This window comes from Vulpes vulpes, chromosome 12 (assembly GCF_048418805.1).
Source record: "Vulpes vulpes isolate BD-2025 chromosome 12, VulVul3, whole genome shotgun sequence".
NCBI lineage: Eukaryota > Metazoa > Chordata > Mammalia > Carnivora > Canidae > Vulpes > Vulpes vulpes.
The window spans coordinates 111,750,466-111,767,187 of record NC_132791.1 but is presented as its reverse complement, the minus strand read 5'-3'; the positions used below and the strand labels follow the sequence as shown (position 1 = coordinate 111,767,187).

Here is a 16,722-nt window from a genome sequence, read left to right as displayed (position 1 = left end):
TCAATCAGCCTACTTATTTCCTGCTTTCTTGGTTTCTGACAAGGCTTGCACTCTAATTCTTAATTTTTGTTCCTCTCTTGTTGAGAAATTTTTCCTTCTGACTGCTTTCAAGATTTTTCTCCTTGTCTTTGGTTTTCTGTTGTTGACTATGATGTACCTGATGTGGGAAACAAAGGCAAAAGAAAAATTAAATTTCCTTACAACCTATAGTCAATTATAAGTCAATTATAAGTCCTTGAAACAGGCAGAGTGACATTCCTCTAGGGACTCAACTGCTTGATGTTCATACTTTGCTAAGGGCAAAAGACAATCTTAGCCCAACCCCCAGGATCCTGTGAGTCTGTCTACTTTAACATATAAAAATTCCTTTGGAAACTTCCTTTATCTCTACCATCTCAAGATACATGTTGGCAATCATTCCCCAAGCATATGACCCACTGATATGCATATGAAAGGTTTCATACTAAAATTTGATTAGACAGTAATAAATGACCTCTTCCCAACAATAGCTAGTCCCCTTACGGTCCTGGACACCGTGCTTCCAAAATTTTTTAGAGACTTACGCTCTCCCTAATCCCCTCCCAACTTGAAAGTATATAATGGGCCTGACCCTGGTGCAGCTCTTTCTGCCCTCTGGTCCATCCCTGTGCTTTAATAAAACCACCTTTTTGCACCAAAGACATTTCAATAATTCTTTCTGGGCCATTGGCTTCAAACCCTAATATCTTTCCTACATCATACGTAGGTATAATTTAAAAAATTTTTGGTATTCTGTTTGATGTGCTGTGACCTCCCTCGATCTGTGGCTTCGTATATATCATGATTTTTAGAATATTCTCACCCATTTTTATTTCGGGGATTTCTTATACTTCTTTTTGTTGTTCCTTGTGGTATTTTAATTGTGTGTATATTGCACCGTTTAGAACTATATCCCAAAGTTCTTGGATGCTCTGTTCTGTTTATCTCTGCCATTTCAATCGTTTGCATTTCTGCTTGATTTCAGCTGACCTATCTTTAAGCTTGCTTGTATTTTCCTTGGCTGTGTCCCTCCTACTGATGAACCCATCACAGCCATTCTTTATTTCTGTTACAGTGTTTTAGACTTCCAGCATTTCACTTTCATAATTTTATAAAATTTCCATCGCTCTCCTTACATAACCAACATGTTCTTGCAGGTAGCTCACTCTCTCTGTTGGGGCCTGTAACATATTAATCATAGCTGTTTCAACTTCTTTACTCAGTAATTCTACTATCTGTGTGACAGGGGAGTCTAGTGCTTACTTTGTCTCTTCAGACTGTGCTTTTGCTTGCCTTTTACATGCCTTGTGACTTTTTTGTTGAAAACCAAGCATGGAATATAGGAATAATAATAATAATAGGAACTGAGGTAAAGAAATCTTAATATGAGAATTTATGTGAATCTGGCTAGTAGTTGCAGGAGTCAAGGTTTCAAGTTACTCTGTGGTTTCCCACATTGCCTTTAAGCATCCTTAAGTACTTGTTCTTAGAGAGTCTGTACCTTTTGGCTGCTTTAGCTGTAACCCACTGTTATCACATTGATGTAGTTTTGGAACGCAGGTGAGATTTGGTGGGATAAGGTCCGGGGTCCATGACCAAGAAAGACTTCTTGAGATGTCTTCGGCACAAAGAGATGGTTTTACTGAAGCACAGAGACAGGACCTGTGGGCAGAAGGGTTGCTGTGCTAGGGTTGTGGGGGTGACTGATTATATATTTGGGGGAGGTAAAGGAAAACAGAGGTTTCAGAAGGATTTTCATATGTTAAAGAAGACTCACAGGAGACCAGCCTTGCCATTGTCAAATTAAGGTTGTTTTGTCCTCTAGCAAGGCATTAACATTAAGACAGTTGGGAGCTTCCTGGAGGAATGCCACCTCACTATCTCATCCAGGAATTGGGGTGGGGGTGAAGGTTGCAGGTGCTGTGCTTTGTCTTCAGCTTGCCTTCTGCTACCTCATCAGCACTGGAGCCCGGTTGACATGGAGGTGAGGTCCCCGAGGGAGGGAAGCATTCTATAATCTTGTGATTAAACTTCAGTCTTTAGTGGGCTTGTGTCCTACACTCACACCCTTAGGTTGACACTGAAGCAAGAGAGCTAGGTTCTTGTTTCATGGAGTTGAAGAATGAATCTTGTAGACAAATGAGAGTAAAGCAATGGAAGATTATTAAGCCAGGATACAAGAAAAGCTCTCAGAAGTGAGAAGGCTCCTGATAGCGTTGCCTATAGGAGCTCCACTGGCAGTCTTTAATTTAGAATTGACCAGGGAGCTTGTGGCCTCATCATTCTTGTGATAATCTTGGTTTGAGTAAGGACTAGGTGATAACATCTTTAATGGCCTACTTCTTTTTGGAGTCTGGTTATCCTTTGTTGGTCACAGGGGACTGTCATAAAAAAAGACACCTTCCTCCTCCCACACACACCTAGGCCAAGGTGGTCTGGTGTGTTCCCTCATCTCTGGTTTCCTTCACCTCCACATTTTTGGAATTTCTGTGAGCCTGACCACATAGCCCCTATCTATCTCTCCCTACCTACCCCCGCCTGTCACTTACTCAACACAGCAAGGCTATAGGGTGCTGAAGTGGGAGAAATGTCCTTTTCCCAGGTGGGAGATAGCTCTAGTAATATCTTCTATCCTAGAGAATAGGTATTTTTTAAAAAAATTTTATTTGTTTGACAGAAAGAGAGCACAAGCAGGGGGAGCAGCAGAGGGAGAGGGAGAAGCAGACTCCCCGCTGAGCAGGGAGCTGGACCTGGGGCTCCATCCCAGGACCCTAGGATCATGACTGGAGCCAAAGGCAGATGCTTTGAGCAATTGTGCCACCTAGGCACCCCAAGAATAAGTATTTTTTATGGAAAATCACCTAGGCCAGTTCCACACTGCTAGTGCCAGGAGAGTATCTCTTTTCACTCTTCATTGTGGAGATAGAGCCCTTGAAAGTGTGAGGTTTCCCTACGAATGCAGCTCCCAGGAGTCTTGGGCTACCATGCTAGTCTACACTCAGATTCCCACAATTTGTCAAAATTGCTATTTAAGGGCTCTTGCCAGTGTTTGACTCCAGCGGTCCTGTGTCAGGTAGGCGGGTCTTTGCTATGATTCTCCCTTGCTTTCCTTGTGTCTCCAGGTTTTGAGGGAGTGTTTTGCCTTGTGACCTTCTGTTCTCTAATGGCTCCGAGAAGAGTCATCGCCTTTCATTTTTCTTGGCTTTTTCTTGCTTCAAGGGTAAGGATATTGATTTCCAAGTTCTTCACATGTTTTAGGTACAACCGGAAATCCCAACTTTGTGTATTTGAGACATTTCATTAACATGAGGATGAGACAAAATGATGATAAAATCAATAAACATAAGATAAAATCATTACAATTAAGATAAAATAAAAAGATTTAATTAAAATAAGATAAAATGGAGATTAATAAAGAAAATGAGGGAAGCATGGGGTGAACCTGGCAAGTTTGAGTAACTTGAAGTAGCTCGGTGTGCTAGATCATTGTGTGTGTGGGTGCTACATACAAAATGACAAAACCGCGGGGAGGGGGGTGGGCAGGTGTCAGGGTGAAGGTCCTATGCAGAGTATGACACATTAGATCACTTGTGTCTTATTTTTTAAAATCCTTAGTGTTTAATGTAGTGCTTAGTAAATAGAAGATGCTTAATAAAAGCATATTGAATGAAGAAAGAACCAAGGAAGGAAAATATAATTGAAAAGTCATACTTAAAATTAAGTGTGGAATGATACTTCACATTTCTCTTAAACAGTATGAAGAGTTTAATTATAGAATTCTTACAAATAGCCAGCTTTCTCAGTATCTTTGAAAAAATACTTAACTCTATAAAAACATCCTTTCTATTTTTAAGGTTTTCAAAGGTTGAGGCAGGTTTTGCATTTAACTAGTGATTTTTTTACCTTCAGTTAATATTTATGGCCTTCTCTTGCTGCTTCTCATATGAATAAGAAATTAGTCTTTGGATGATGTCCCCCAAATTAGCAGTGACAAGCAAACTTTTCAGGGGGGGTTCAATATTTTGGTTGCCCTTCCCTGTATTTCCCCGGGGACTGGAGTTTCTTTGGGTTTCTTGCAACCACTGGAAATGAAGCTCCTTGTACCACATGTTTTCTTATCTGGCTTTAGAGAAACAGTAGTTCCCAACCCTTATAATGTCCAAATATTTGGCCAGTGGGATTTTTTTGGATTTTCTTAATAAAGGTCACCTATAGTTATAAAATATTAGACTACAGGAGACCTTGCAGGCATTTTAGCTAATGTACATCCTAGATGAGGGAAATGAGTATGAGTCTTAGAGAATTTTCAAAGATTGTCCCTGTTTGTGCAGCTGGCTACTGGGAGAAGTGAGAGTCACTCCCAGGGTAGAAGTTTTGTTTTGTTTTGTTTTGTTTTCTCTGCATATCAGTTCTCCACTTTTGAGGACTATTTTTGATTTTCATGAATTATAAATAGTATCAGTGTTACTCTGAGTTTTATATTCTTGGACTTTGATTGCACCAGTATCTGATGTCCAAGTACTTGGTTTCCTATAGAACTACTTAAAACATTTGTCTTATACTAAATGAGATGGGGAGAATTTCCCAGACAGGGTAGGGGAAATTATTGCAGAGAAGCTGATGGATCCCATGATGAATATGTCCGCTTTCCTCAGCAGGTTCACCTACTAGGTCATATGAAGCAGATGAATCCAGCAAATCATACCCAGGTGACAGGTTTTGTCCTCCTGGGGCTCTCTCAGGTATGGGAGCTCCGGTTCTTCTTCTTCATTGTCTTCTCAGCTGTGTATCTTATGACTGTAATGGGAAATCTCCTTATTGTGGCCATAGTGACCTCTGACCCACGCCTCCACACAACCATGTATTTTCTCTTAGGCAATCTTTCTTTCCTAGACTTTTGCTACTCTACCATCACGGCACCTAGGATGCTGGTTGACTTGCTCTCAGGCAACCCCATTATTTCCTTTGGTAGCTGCCTGACTCAGCTCTTTTTCTTCCATTTCATTGGAGGCATCAAGATCTTCCTGCTGACCGTGATGGCGTTTGACCGCTATATTGCCATCTCCCAGCCCTTGCGCTACAGGATTATTATGAATAGGACAGTCTGTGGGCTCCTCATGGTAGCCTCCTGGGTGGGGGGCTTCATCCACTCCATTGTACAGGTTGGACTGACTATCCAGCTGCCATTCTGTGGGCCTGACAAGCTGGACAACTTTTACTGTGATGTGCCTCAGCTGATCAAATTGGCCTGCACAGATACTTTTGTTTTAGAGCTTCTGATGGTGTCTAACAATGGCCTGGTGACCCTGATGTGTTTTCTGGTGCTCCTGGGATCCTACACGGCACTGCTGGTCATGCTCCGAGGCCACTCCTGGGAGGGCCGCAGCAAAGCCCTATCCACTTGTGCTTCTCATATTGCCGTAGTGACCTTAATCTTTGTGCCTTGTGTCTACATCTATGCAAGGCCATTTCGCACCTTCCCTATGGACAAGGTGGTCTCTGTGCTGTACACGATGGTCACTCCCATGCTGAATCCTGCCATCTATACCCTGAGAAACAAGGAAGCGATCATGGCCATGAAGAAGCTGTGGAGAAGGCAAAAAGACCTTCTGGGTCCCCTGGAGCACTGACCTCCCTGCCCCCCCAGATTAGCAGGGGCAGAGCCTGAGAATCTGAGAGCTGCTTCAGTGTAGCAGCCTGATTGAGAAGACCTACAAAGTAGTCCAAACTACTTGTCTATTCTAATACTTGCTCTACTACTTGCTTCTCTATTGTTCTCAGCCTCAGTCAAGTTCTGGTGACCTGAACTTTTAACACAGAAAATGAAATGAGCAGGGGATTCCTGGGTGGCTCAGTGGTTTAGCGCCTGCCTTCAGCCCAGGGCATGATCCTGGAGACCCAGGATCGAGTCCCACATCTGGCTCCCTGCATGGAGCCTGCTTCTCCCTCTGCCTGTGTCTCTGCCTCTCCCTCTTTCCATGTGTCTCTCATGAATAAATAAATAAAATCTTTAAAAAAAAAATAAAAAGAAAATGAAATGAGTATCCTAGAACTTCTCCCAAGTGTCTCTTAGAGAAAAGGTCTTAGGTGCTATGCAGAAATGGTGTTTGGCTTAGGTGGCCCTTGCCCATGTGATGATGTTGGCCCTACTAAGAAAGTTCCAGCTGCAGTATGCATGGAGATGGTACATCTGGTGTTTCTTTTCTGATATTTCTTCTTGGACACAAAATATATATGAGGAGCTCAAAACAACTATAAACTTCCTGGAGATAGGAGTGATCTGGAGGTTAATCTAAATGTGGGACACTGAGTTCTGATTTTGAAAGGCTGATTGAATTTAATGTCAACAAAGAGAAATGGACTTGTTTTGGGAAAATTACTTCCTTCTTGTAATTTCTTAAGGCAGTCACCATCATCATGATCTTTTTTTTTTAAGATTTTATTTATTTATTCATGAGAGACACAGAGAGAGAGACAGAGACAGAAGCAGAGGGAGAAGCAGGCTCCCTGTTGGGAGCCTGATGCAGAATTCGATCCCAGGACCTAGGGGGCATGTCCTGAGCCAAAGGCAGACACTCAACCACTGAGCCACCCTGGCATCCCACCATCATCATGATCTAAATAATATTTGTTAAGAGCTTACCATGTACCAGGCATTGCCCCAAGTCATTTACATTTACTATTTATTTTAATTCTCTCAACATTCTTACAAGGTAGGTATCATCTTCATTTTAATGATGAATCAGTGGCAACTGAGAGACATTAAATTATTTAAGTCTTTAGAGCTTGTTTCTGGAATCCAACCCAGATCTGTTTAACTTTAGAAGGCAAGTTCTTGGTCATATCTAAAATTCCTTGAAGCTACTAAGGGTCACTCTGTTTTTGAGAGTTTGTGCAAGTTAAACTGGCATCTTGGGTAGAGATAATACATTCTAACTTGGTCTTGGTCTAGTGTAGTCGAGAGAGTGAAGTGGACTGGATTTTGGAATGTGGGGAGATGGAGTAAAAAGATAATCTGTTGACAACTGAACCCAAAGGAAAAGGCATAATTGGTTGTTTTTTTTTTTTAAAGATTTTATTTATTTATTCATGAGAGACATACAGAGAGAGAGAGAGAGAGAGAGAGAGAGAGAGAGGCAGAGACAGGGAGCCCGATTCAGGACTCAATCCCAGGACTCCAGGACCACACCCTGGGCTGAAGGCAGGCACTAAACCACTGAGCCATCCAGGGATCCCCCCAGAATTGGGTTTTAATGTGGAAAAATAGATTACTTGCCGGCCCCTAAATAAGGAGTGGTACAACTGCCACAAACACCTGAAGTGGTAACATCAGTACCCCTAGAAGCTATACTGCAATTTAAGAGGGAAGGGAGAGATGCTCATGGTCTTTTCTTACATCGTCTCTCTAATACTCCTTCACAGTTTAACTCTCTGATCCACATTCCTGCGTCTCCTACCACCAAGTCAACCATTTGGCTTCTTATTTTTATCATAGGACCTGCATCTTTTTTTTTTTTTTTTATCTTCACTCTCATACCTAAGAATCTATTTTAAAATAAAAACAAAGCAATGTTTTGTTTATTTATGTTAAATGTTATTTAATCAATCGGTGATCCCTACCACGGATGTAGGATGGAAAGAGGATGATATTTAACAAATGTATTTGCAATCTTAGCATTAAGTCATTACTCATCACTTATATCTTAGTAAGTAAGTTAGTATAAGTGAAGTTCCTTTCCATAATAGTAGCCGGTTGAGAGGGAATGTGTAGTATATAGAGCCTAGAGCGTGGGTCAAACTGGAAAGAGGAAAGGCTTAGGTTTAGGGAAAAGGGAGCTGGAAGGTTTTGGAAGAGCAGATAGGACAGCATAGAGGAAACACGTAAGCTATTTGAAAAGAGTATATTTTAGTGGAAAGATAATTTTGGAATCAGAAGAATTAAGTCAGAGTTCTCTTTCCATGTGGTTTGGTTTAGTAGCAAGAGTGTAATTCTCTAGCCACTATACTTTGGACTTGTAGAAGGGAAGCATGTTTATTTATACAAGTCATAGTGCAAATACACTGAAGAGGACATATAATGTGCAAATAATATGCGGCTTCTTTATTTTTCAATAACCCAAATGATTTTCCTTCTAATTGCCATATTGCTGGATAGGAAGAGAAAAGAGCTCAAGTTTAGCAAGATCTAGTATACTTACTTTTTTTTTTTAAAGATTTTTATTTATTTATTCATGAGAGACACACAGAGAGAGGCAGAGACACAGGCAGAGGGAGAAGCAGGCTCCTGGCAGGGAGCCTGATGTGGGACTCGATCCCAGGACCCTGGGATCATGTCCTGAGTCAAAGGCAGATGCTCAACCACTGAGCCACCCAGATACCCCTAGTACACTTACTTCTATGCAGAAAAATGCACATAGTCCCCTTATGTAGGTCGTCATTCCCTTCAGAAAATACCAGTCTCCCTTAGGAATCTGCTGTTTCCCTCTTTCTAGCTTGACCCTTTACTAGCCTGGCTCTTTCCTAGGTTGTAAGATCTATGTGGGTAGGTAGAGGGTTCGTCTTATCAAGCTTGTTTCCAAACTACGTATTGTCCATTTTTCTCAGCCTCCACTGCCAGTTGTAAAGTCATAACTAGCACATCTGTCCCCTAGGCCATGCAGTAGCTTCCTACTTGATCCTTTAAAATCCACTCCTCTTTCTAACCAGTTGTTCCCACAACAGCTGATTGATTTTTAAAAATACAATTAGATCATTTCCTCACTTAAAACCCTTCAAAATCTTTACATTGCCTTTACAAAGGAAGAAAGGTCCACATAAAGCTTATAGATAAGGTCCTGTCTGAACCGACCTCAGCCCACCTCTCCACTTCCAGGCCTCTTGTACATTTGTTTCTCCCAGTCCATCTTGTCTTACTCTGGGACCTGGCAAATGCTACTTGCTCTTTCTGGAATGCTCCTCCTCTACTTTTTGCCTGGATAACTGCTCCTCAGTCCGAGGCCTCAATTTAAAGCTCATTTCTCCAGAGGTATGTTCCTGAGTCTTTAATCTAAATTATTTTTCCTTATTAGCTCCTCTAACAAAACTCAACTCTTTTCTCAAAAACATTTATCACAAATTGCAGCTACATACTAAGATGTGTATTTAGGTTTTCTTGTTTGTTTTTGTGTTGGTTTGGTTTTTTGGGTCACCAATCCCAACTATAATATAAGTAGGATACTGTAAAAGTGAGGGCTATGTCTACTTTGTTTACTACTAGACTAGTAGATTCACAAGCAACAAAAGAGCAGCCTCGGGTGTAGAATTGAGGAGGCATTCACTCCCAGGTTTGTGCATAGCCCTACCCTGCTCTTGCATGACCAAGAACGTGATCAAGAGGGTGTAAGTCTCTTTAAAATTTGTGCCCCACACATCTCCATTGGCCCAAGACATTACCCTAGTCTCATCCCTGCCTGGCTCAGTGCCTTAAACATACTAGGTATTTAATAATATTTCTTAAAGGAATGATTGAATAATTGTCCTTGTATTTAGACTTGGGAATTTGGGATATCCAAATATTTTGATGGTCACAGCATTCTTCCTTTATGCGATCCCTATTGGAGCTGCAAGTCACATAAAGAGCAATAGCAATTGAAAATCCAAGAACCATTTATTACCACAGCCAAAATTTAATTTTCTGTATACAGGTTCTGGTTAATCTTGTTTGTAATACTCAGTCTAGGTGGAAGGCTGCAGAAAGCTTCTTACTCCTTCCCCTGTAAGCTCCTGATCTGAATCTCCATGTTTTAGCATCTGCTGGTTGGCTTCATGATATAGGATCCTGAAGCTGTAATAAATGTGCTGAACACAGGTGAGGAAAGAGTAGCGGTCTCCCTGCATAAAGGCCACATCCTTACCTGCCCCAAAGTAAATGTGTCCTAACCAGAATTCTGAAACTTGACCAATTGGATCAGCCTTCTCTAGGAGGGAGCGAGAAGGGGAGGCATCAGGAAGATAGGAGGTAGGAAAATTAAGGCTTGCTCCCTATTTTATATTGTATATTTATGAAGACTTTTTAAAGATTTTATTTGTTTTAGAGAGAGAGAGAGAGAGCACACGTGCATATATGCAGGAGGGGCAGAAGAAAGAGAGAGAATTCTGAGCAGACTCCTTGCACAGCCTGACTTGGGGCTCAATCCCACCATCCCGAGATCATGACCTGAGCTGAAATCAAGAGTCAGATGCCTAACTGACTGAGCCACTGGGGTGCTCCATATGAAGACTATTTTTTAATTGTCTGACAAAAGTGCAGGGTGTTGCTTGAGTGATTTGAACTTCAAACCCAGTCTTAAAAATTGCATAAATTGGGACATCTGTGTGGCTCAGTGGTTTAACACCTGCCTTCAGCCCAGGGTGTGATCCTGGAGACCCAAGATCGAGTCCCACATCGGGCTCCCTGCATGAAGCCTGCTTCTCCCTCTGTCTGTGTCTCTGTTTCTTTCTCTGTGTGTCTCTCATGAATAAATACACAAAATCTTAAAAAAAATTGCATAAATTTTTAATCTCCTAATCTAATATATATATATATATTTTATTTTACTTGTGATCCTCGTAGTCTCTCATCGCCATGATTCTGTGCCACCTCAGGGCATCTCTCAGGGCCTGCTTCACCTTATCATTGCGGAGACTGAAGATGAATGGGTTCAGGAGGGGTGTGATGATACAGCTCAGGACTGAGGCACCTTTGTTGAGCAGTGAGGACTGAGCCTCTGACACACGGATGTAGAGAAAAATGGAGCTGCCATAGACGATGACCACCACAGTAAGATGTGAGGCACAAGTGGAGAATGCCTTCTTCTGCTCAGCAGCTGTGGGGGCCCTGAAAACTGTGGCAATAATGCAGGCATAGGAAACCAAGGTCACCACCAGTGACCCCAGTAACACTGCCGTGGAGAGCACAAATGCCACCAGCTCCAGTAGGCGGGTGTCTCCACAAGAGAGCCTCAGCAAAGGCCAACTGTCACAGAAAAAGTGGTCAATACCACGGGGGCCACAGAAAGGTAGGCTGGCCATGAGGATGGTGGGACAGAGCACCCAGACGAATCCAGCTAGCCAGGAGGCCAGAACTAATTGGGAACAGACGCGACCGCTCATCAGAGTCTCATAGTGGAGGGGGCGGCAGATTGCCAAGTAACGATCCAGAGACATGACAGCTAAGAGGAAGAAGTCGGTGGTGCCAAGGAGGAAGTAGAGGTAGGATTGGAGGATGCAACTGGCAAATGAGATGGAGTGATCCCCTGTGAGAATGATGACAAGCATTTTCGGAACCACAACAGACACAAGCAACAGCTCCAGAAAGGACAGGTTCCTCAGGAAGAAGTACATCTGTGTGTGTAGGCGTCTGCTCACCCAGGTGAGCCCAATAATGAGTAGGTTGCCTGAGGCCGTTACAATGTAGGTCACCATCAACCCCAGGAACAGCAGGGACTGTAGGATGTGGCTTCTGGGGAAACCCAAAAGAACAAACTCTGTCACCTGAGTCCAGTTTTCCAGACTCATCTCCAGTGACCTGGAGGAGAAATGAAACAGAATTTTGTAACTGGTTCCATAGCCATAAATCATCATTTAATGGATCAACAGAATAATAAGCACCTGGTACTTCCTTACATCCTGAGATTATACTCATCTTTCTGCTTAGGAGTGACTTACAAAAAAGAGAAATAAGGTATGATAGAAAGCTGTATATCAATAATAACATGGATGATATGATATTGAACATTAATTATGTATTAAGAAATTTGGATGCAGTATCTCCTCTCACAGTGGCTCTTAAAGATAAATATAACTATTCTCTCTTCTAGGTAAAGAAAGGATGACTGAAGAAGTTTAAGGAACTTTTCAATGATCAAATAGGGAGCAGGTGGTAGAGGCAGGATTTCTAACCAGATTTCTGGGGCTCCCATGCACATACTTCTTTCCGTTTCACTCAGGCTGGGTATCACATGAGTGGGGTCCAGAAGAGTGGAGGGGTCAGAGAAGACTTTACAGAATAAATGAACTATGAGCAAAATCTTATTGGGATCAAGAACTCTCAGTGCTTGTGGTCCTTCTATGTCCTGGCTTAACACAAGATAACAATAAAAATCAGGGCTTTCAGTGTCTTTAGAGATTTTATTTTTCTTAATCAGCCAGAGTGTCACAGGTGATGAAACTGTGGAGAGTCCAAGTCCTTTCTGGTTTGTTGTTTTCACCAACTCTTCCTTCTCTGGGTTATGGGAAAATCCCTCTTCCAGGTGTAACATTGACTAGCCTCCTCTCATCCTCAGCTCTCCCAACGTGTTTGTGGCATAAGGTGAAGAGGGGGAGGGAAGCTTACCCAAGGAGATAGGTTGTAGCAATTTGCCTCTTCAACTATTACCTTCATTTGGAGATATGTTCATCTTGTCTTTAGAACTTTAGAACTTATGAAATTTATCCATAAGTTTTGCAGGGTTGAGTTTCACTAGACATCTTGGTTCTAGGATCCTTTTGTCACATCCAGCACCAAATACGCAGAATTTCATAGATTTTGCCTGTCAATTTCATTGCCTGAAAATGTTGGAAAACATTCTAAGAAAGAATGCAAATTACCATCAAGTTCTTTAATTGACGAAGAATGAAGTGTTGAGAGCTTTTGCAAAGTTTAATCCAGGAACATCTATTACTCCAGACTTCCAGCATTAAAGATGGGGAACATAAATATTTTCTCAAGTCTGTCTGGAGAAGTCTTAAGAAAAATTATCAGCAGAGGCAGAGAATCTTGGTTCCAAGGCTGAAAGAAAGACCTTCAGGGCAAGTTCTGGTTATGTCAGTAAGAAATAAATCCTGGGATTAAGTAGCTAGCTAATAGTAAAGCTTTATACCTCCAAAGTCAATTAAATACCTCAATAAAACTCAGAAAAGGATGTTAGAGTATTTAGGGATGACATAATCATTTCAGATAAGGAAAATATGTTAACTATGGCTTTTCCCAAAGTATTGGGTAAATATTGTGTTTAAAAATAGCTTATAAAGCCTAGCTGGCAAATTTTTAATATTAGCTTTTATCTACTATTATAAAACACATACACTAAAGTCTGCTATACAGCATTCCATTGGCAGTTAACCTACTGGCTACTTGCAAGTTTCTGAGTAATTTCCAGTTGGCTGGCTGTCGTTCTTATTATTCCACATAATAAAAATATAATCCCTACATATATGTGTTTAAAATTTTGTCATTTGGGGGATGCTGGGTGGCTCAGTCAGTTGTGTCTGACTTTGGCTCAGGTCGTGTTCCCAGGGTCTTGGTATCCAGCCCCATTTCAGGCTCTGGCACTCAGCTGGGAGTCTGCTTCTCCCTCTCTTTCTCCCCCTCCCCATCACTCATGCTCTCTGTCTGTCTCATATAAATAAATAAAATCTTAAATTTTTTTTTCTCATTTTGAACCTCCAAATAATGTTGTTGGTTAGTTAGCCTAATGTCTAAGAAGTCTTGCATAAACTCATAGTTAGAAGTTGTTAAAGTTATTAAAGGAAATGATTTCTTGTTCCCATCTACTTCACACTAAAAATAGTGTTTGGCAAGGTGAGAGCCAATGGAGGGAATTAGAGCTATGAAGGACACACATGTACACACATTTTCAATTCTATCTGCACTATAACTTAATCTACACAATTAGGTCGCTACTGTTGTTGTCCACTTTATAACTGAGCAAATTGGAGCACATTAGGTTAAAAAAACTTCAGAGGTAGAGCTAAGATGAACATTTAAGATGATCCAACCCTGATGTCAGACCATGGCACTACTAAATAAAACTATTTTTACTTGAAATTTGAAACTGCCAGAGGGAAAAAAATTTGGAGTGCTGCAATATAATAATGCCTCATAATAATAACAGCATTTACTGAGTAGCTATAATGTATTAGGAAAGGAATTTTTCATTCATTTCATTGTTAAATCTCTCAGCAACCAGGCAAGCTAAGCATTACTTCCATTCTACAGGCAAAGGAATTATGTAGAAAGTAAGGACCCATATCTAGTGAGTAGAAAAGTTAGGGACTGGAATTTTAGGAAGTTTGACTTTAGAGACTGTAACTGCTCAGCCATAATATCTTAGGCGGGAGAGAGTTTGTGACTATAAATTTGATTTGACGTCAACTTCCAATTGTTACCTTGCTTCATTTGTGGGTTAATGATAAGAATTGTGCATATGGAAATTAGTTATTGTAGTTTAAAGCTTTGGTCCTAAAAAAATAAAACTATCCCTCAGAATGTGTGCTAGACTGAGCCTTATCTCGGAGGCTTTCAGCTTCTACAGAGAAGTGAGATTGGGTGTTCTGGCCCCAATCACTACTCTCCATCCCCAGAAGGACTCCCTTACCTGAGTATATCCTAGAAACTTGTCCTCCTTGTCTTTCAAGTTCTATCACAGGGTATGCTGGATCTATATCATGTAGAAAGCAGAGCATTCTGCTTGGGTTGCTTATAGATCTAGAATCACATACAGGTACTTAGCTACTTTCCATTCCCAATAAGGACTCCTTCATGGCATTACACATTTGGCCTATTATTCTAAATCTGGTTGGAATCATCAAAACTCTCCCATCTCCCTTCTGAAATATAGGACCCTCCTGCCAGAATTTACCATAAACTTAGGCTATGAGACCTTTTCTTTTTTTTTTTTTTCTCTTTGTCTTTAGAGAGAGAAAGCATGTGAGCTGGAGGGGGTGGGTAGGGGCAGAGAGAGAGGGGCAGAGAGAATCTTAAGCAGGATCCACACTCAGTGTGGAGCCCAAATTGAGGCTGTATCTTATGAGCCTGAGATCATGATGTGAGCTGAAATCAAGAGTTAAATGCTTGAGCCACCCCGGTGTCCCTGAGATCCTTTCTCAATCCTTTCACCCACATGGACCATTTGGTCTTGCAAATTTCCCATTTCCAGGATGTATGTCCACATCTCTGTTTCGTCCTCTGGCAATCCATTCAGAGCTCCTCTCCTGTTATCCTTAGCCAAATCCTTCTCATTTCCACTGGCAACACATTTGCATAGCTAGTTTCTCTTTTTTTCCTCTTTAGGTATACTCCTGGTATCTTGAGGTTTGAATCCATTTTATATTTTATTAGTCAAGGGAGAATCTAGGTTTATTGAATTATTTCCTCAGAGCATGGAAAACTTGCGCCAGAATCATCTAGTTTGTTGATTAAAAATACTGATTTCTAGGCTCTACCTGTAAAAATGCAATCATCCTCTGGGGATAGGGCCCAGGAATACAGATTTTTAACAATTTATCTGGGTTATTCTTATTTACCTTAGAGTTTGAGAAATGCTGGATTTAGAGAGAAAGAAGAGAGTTGGGCTTTTTGAGCAAGGTTAGGAAAAAGGGCTGAGATATTAAGAGGAGACTAAGTAGTAGGTATGGAATAGAAGAGCCCAGAAATGAGAGGCCTAGTTTTCTAAACTAAAACCATCACCAATGTGGTGGAAAGCTAACTTTACATTTGACACAGAGAAGCCATAAATCCAGGCTATTAATTCTTACAACACTTCAGATGGCTAACCCATGCTCCAGTCTGCCCACAAATATGCAGGGATTATTCCTTTCAGGCCTGGGCTAACCAAGTACCCCATATGAGTACCCCCATACATAAGAGACTAGATACAACCTTGAACACTTTGTGCCAGGTATTTTATCAGGTACTGGAGATAAAAGTTGAATTGCTATGGAGCCATAGTGTAGTAAGGGTTAGATATATTGATTGCAAATTGTAAATTGCATTAGAATTCATTTAAGGCTGTGATAAAAGTAAAATCAAAGTCATGTAGGGGCAGAGAAAAGAAAGGAACAAATTTTGTGTATGGGGCAGCATGGAATACTTATAAGGTTAATAACATTTAACCAAACACTTAAGGAGGAATTGTAGATCCAGGAGGATATGAGTCTTCCAGGTTTAAAGTAACCCAAAATACCAACTTTTGAGTTTTTCAATAGGAAAATGAGATTATAAAGATTATTCATTTTTTAATTATCAAACTACGGTTTAAAATACACTTATAGGGGATCCCTGGGTGGCGCAGCGGTTTGGCGCCTGCCTTTGGCCCAGGGCGCGATCCTGGAGACCCGGGATCGAATCCCACGTTGGGCTCCCGGTGCATGGAGCCTGCTTCTCCCTCTGCCTCTGTCTCTGCCTCTCTCTCTCTCTCTCTCTCTCTGTGACTATCATAAATAAATAAAAATTAAAAAAAAATACACTTATAATTATTATGTAAGTATATTTCTTCTTAAAAATAGCAAGACCAGGGCATACTATTTCTTGGATGAAGAATGACTCAAACCTGATGGACTTAAAGGCTCTAGGAGCATAAACTGGCTCTTGAGACAGATAAAATTTAATTGGATCCTTCCATCTCTGCTAGTAGGTCTTTATATACTTATTACACAGTATTCTTGCTTTTAGGTAATTATCAAATAATCATTAATGTGTTAATTTAAAAAGAAATGTGACTATTTTGGGTTACCTCTTTTTTTTAAAAAAAGATTTTATTTATTTATTCATGAGAGAAACACAGAAGAGAGGCAAAGACATAGGCAGAGGGAGAAGCAGGCTCCCTGTGGGGAGCCCATTTTGGAACTTGATCTCAGGACCCCAGGATCACGCCTTGAGTTGAAGGCAGATGCTCAACCACTGACCAATCCGGGTGTCCTCAGTTA

The 16,722-nt window shown here is 41.1% G+C and overlaps 2 protein-coding genes across 2 annotated transcripts; one reads left to right on the top strand and one right to left on the bottom strand.

Moving 5' to 3' along the window:
* Positions 1-4,703: 4,703 nt before the first annotated feature.
* OR4D5 (olfactory receptor family 4 subfamily D member 5) lies at positions 4,704-5,648 on the top strand. The gene has a single exon (XM_025998858.2). The coding sequence runs from the start codon at positions 4,704-4,706 to the stop codon at positions 5,646-5,648; it is 945 nt and encodes a 314-aa protein (XP_025854643.1).
* Positions 5,649-10,590: 4,942 nt separating this feature from the next.
* OR6T1 (olfactory receptor family 6 subfamily T member 1) lies at positions 10,591-11,553 on the bottom strand. The gene has a single exon (XM_025998798.2). The coding sequence runs from the start codon at positions 11,551-11,553 to the stop codon at positions 10,591-10,593; it is 963 nt and encodes a 320-aa protein (XP_025854583.2).
* Positions 11,554-16,722: the final 5,169 nt, after the last annotated feature.

What these genes read in the sequence shown, in the direction of transcription:
- OR4D5 (XM_025998858.2), top strand. Translation starts at nt 4,704, where the DNA reads ATGAATCCAGCAAATCATACCCAGGTGACAGGTTTTGTCCTCCTGGGG.
- OR6T1 (XM_025998798.2), bottom strand. Translation starts at nt 11,553, where the DNA reads ATGAGTCTGGAAAACTGGACTCAGGTGACAGAGTTTGTTCTTTTGGGT.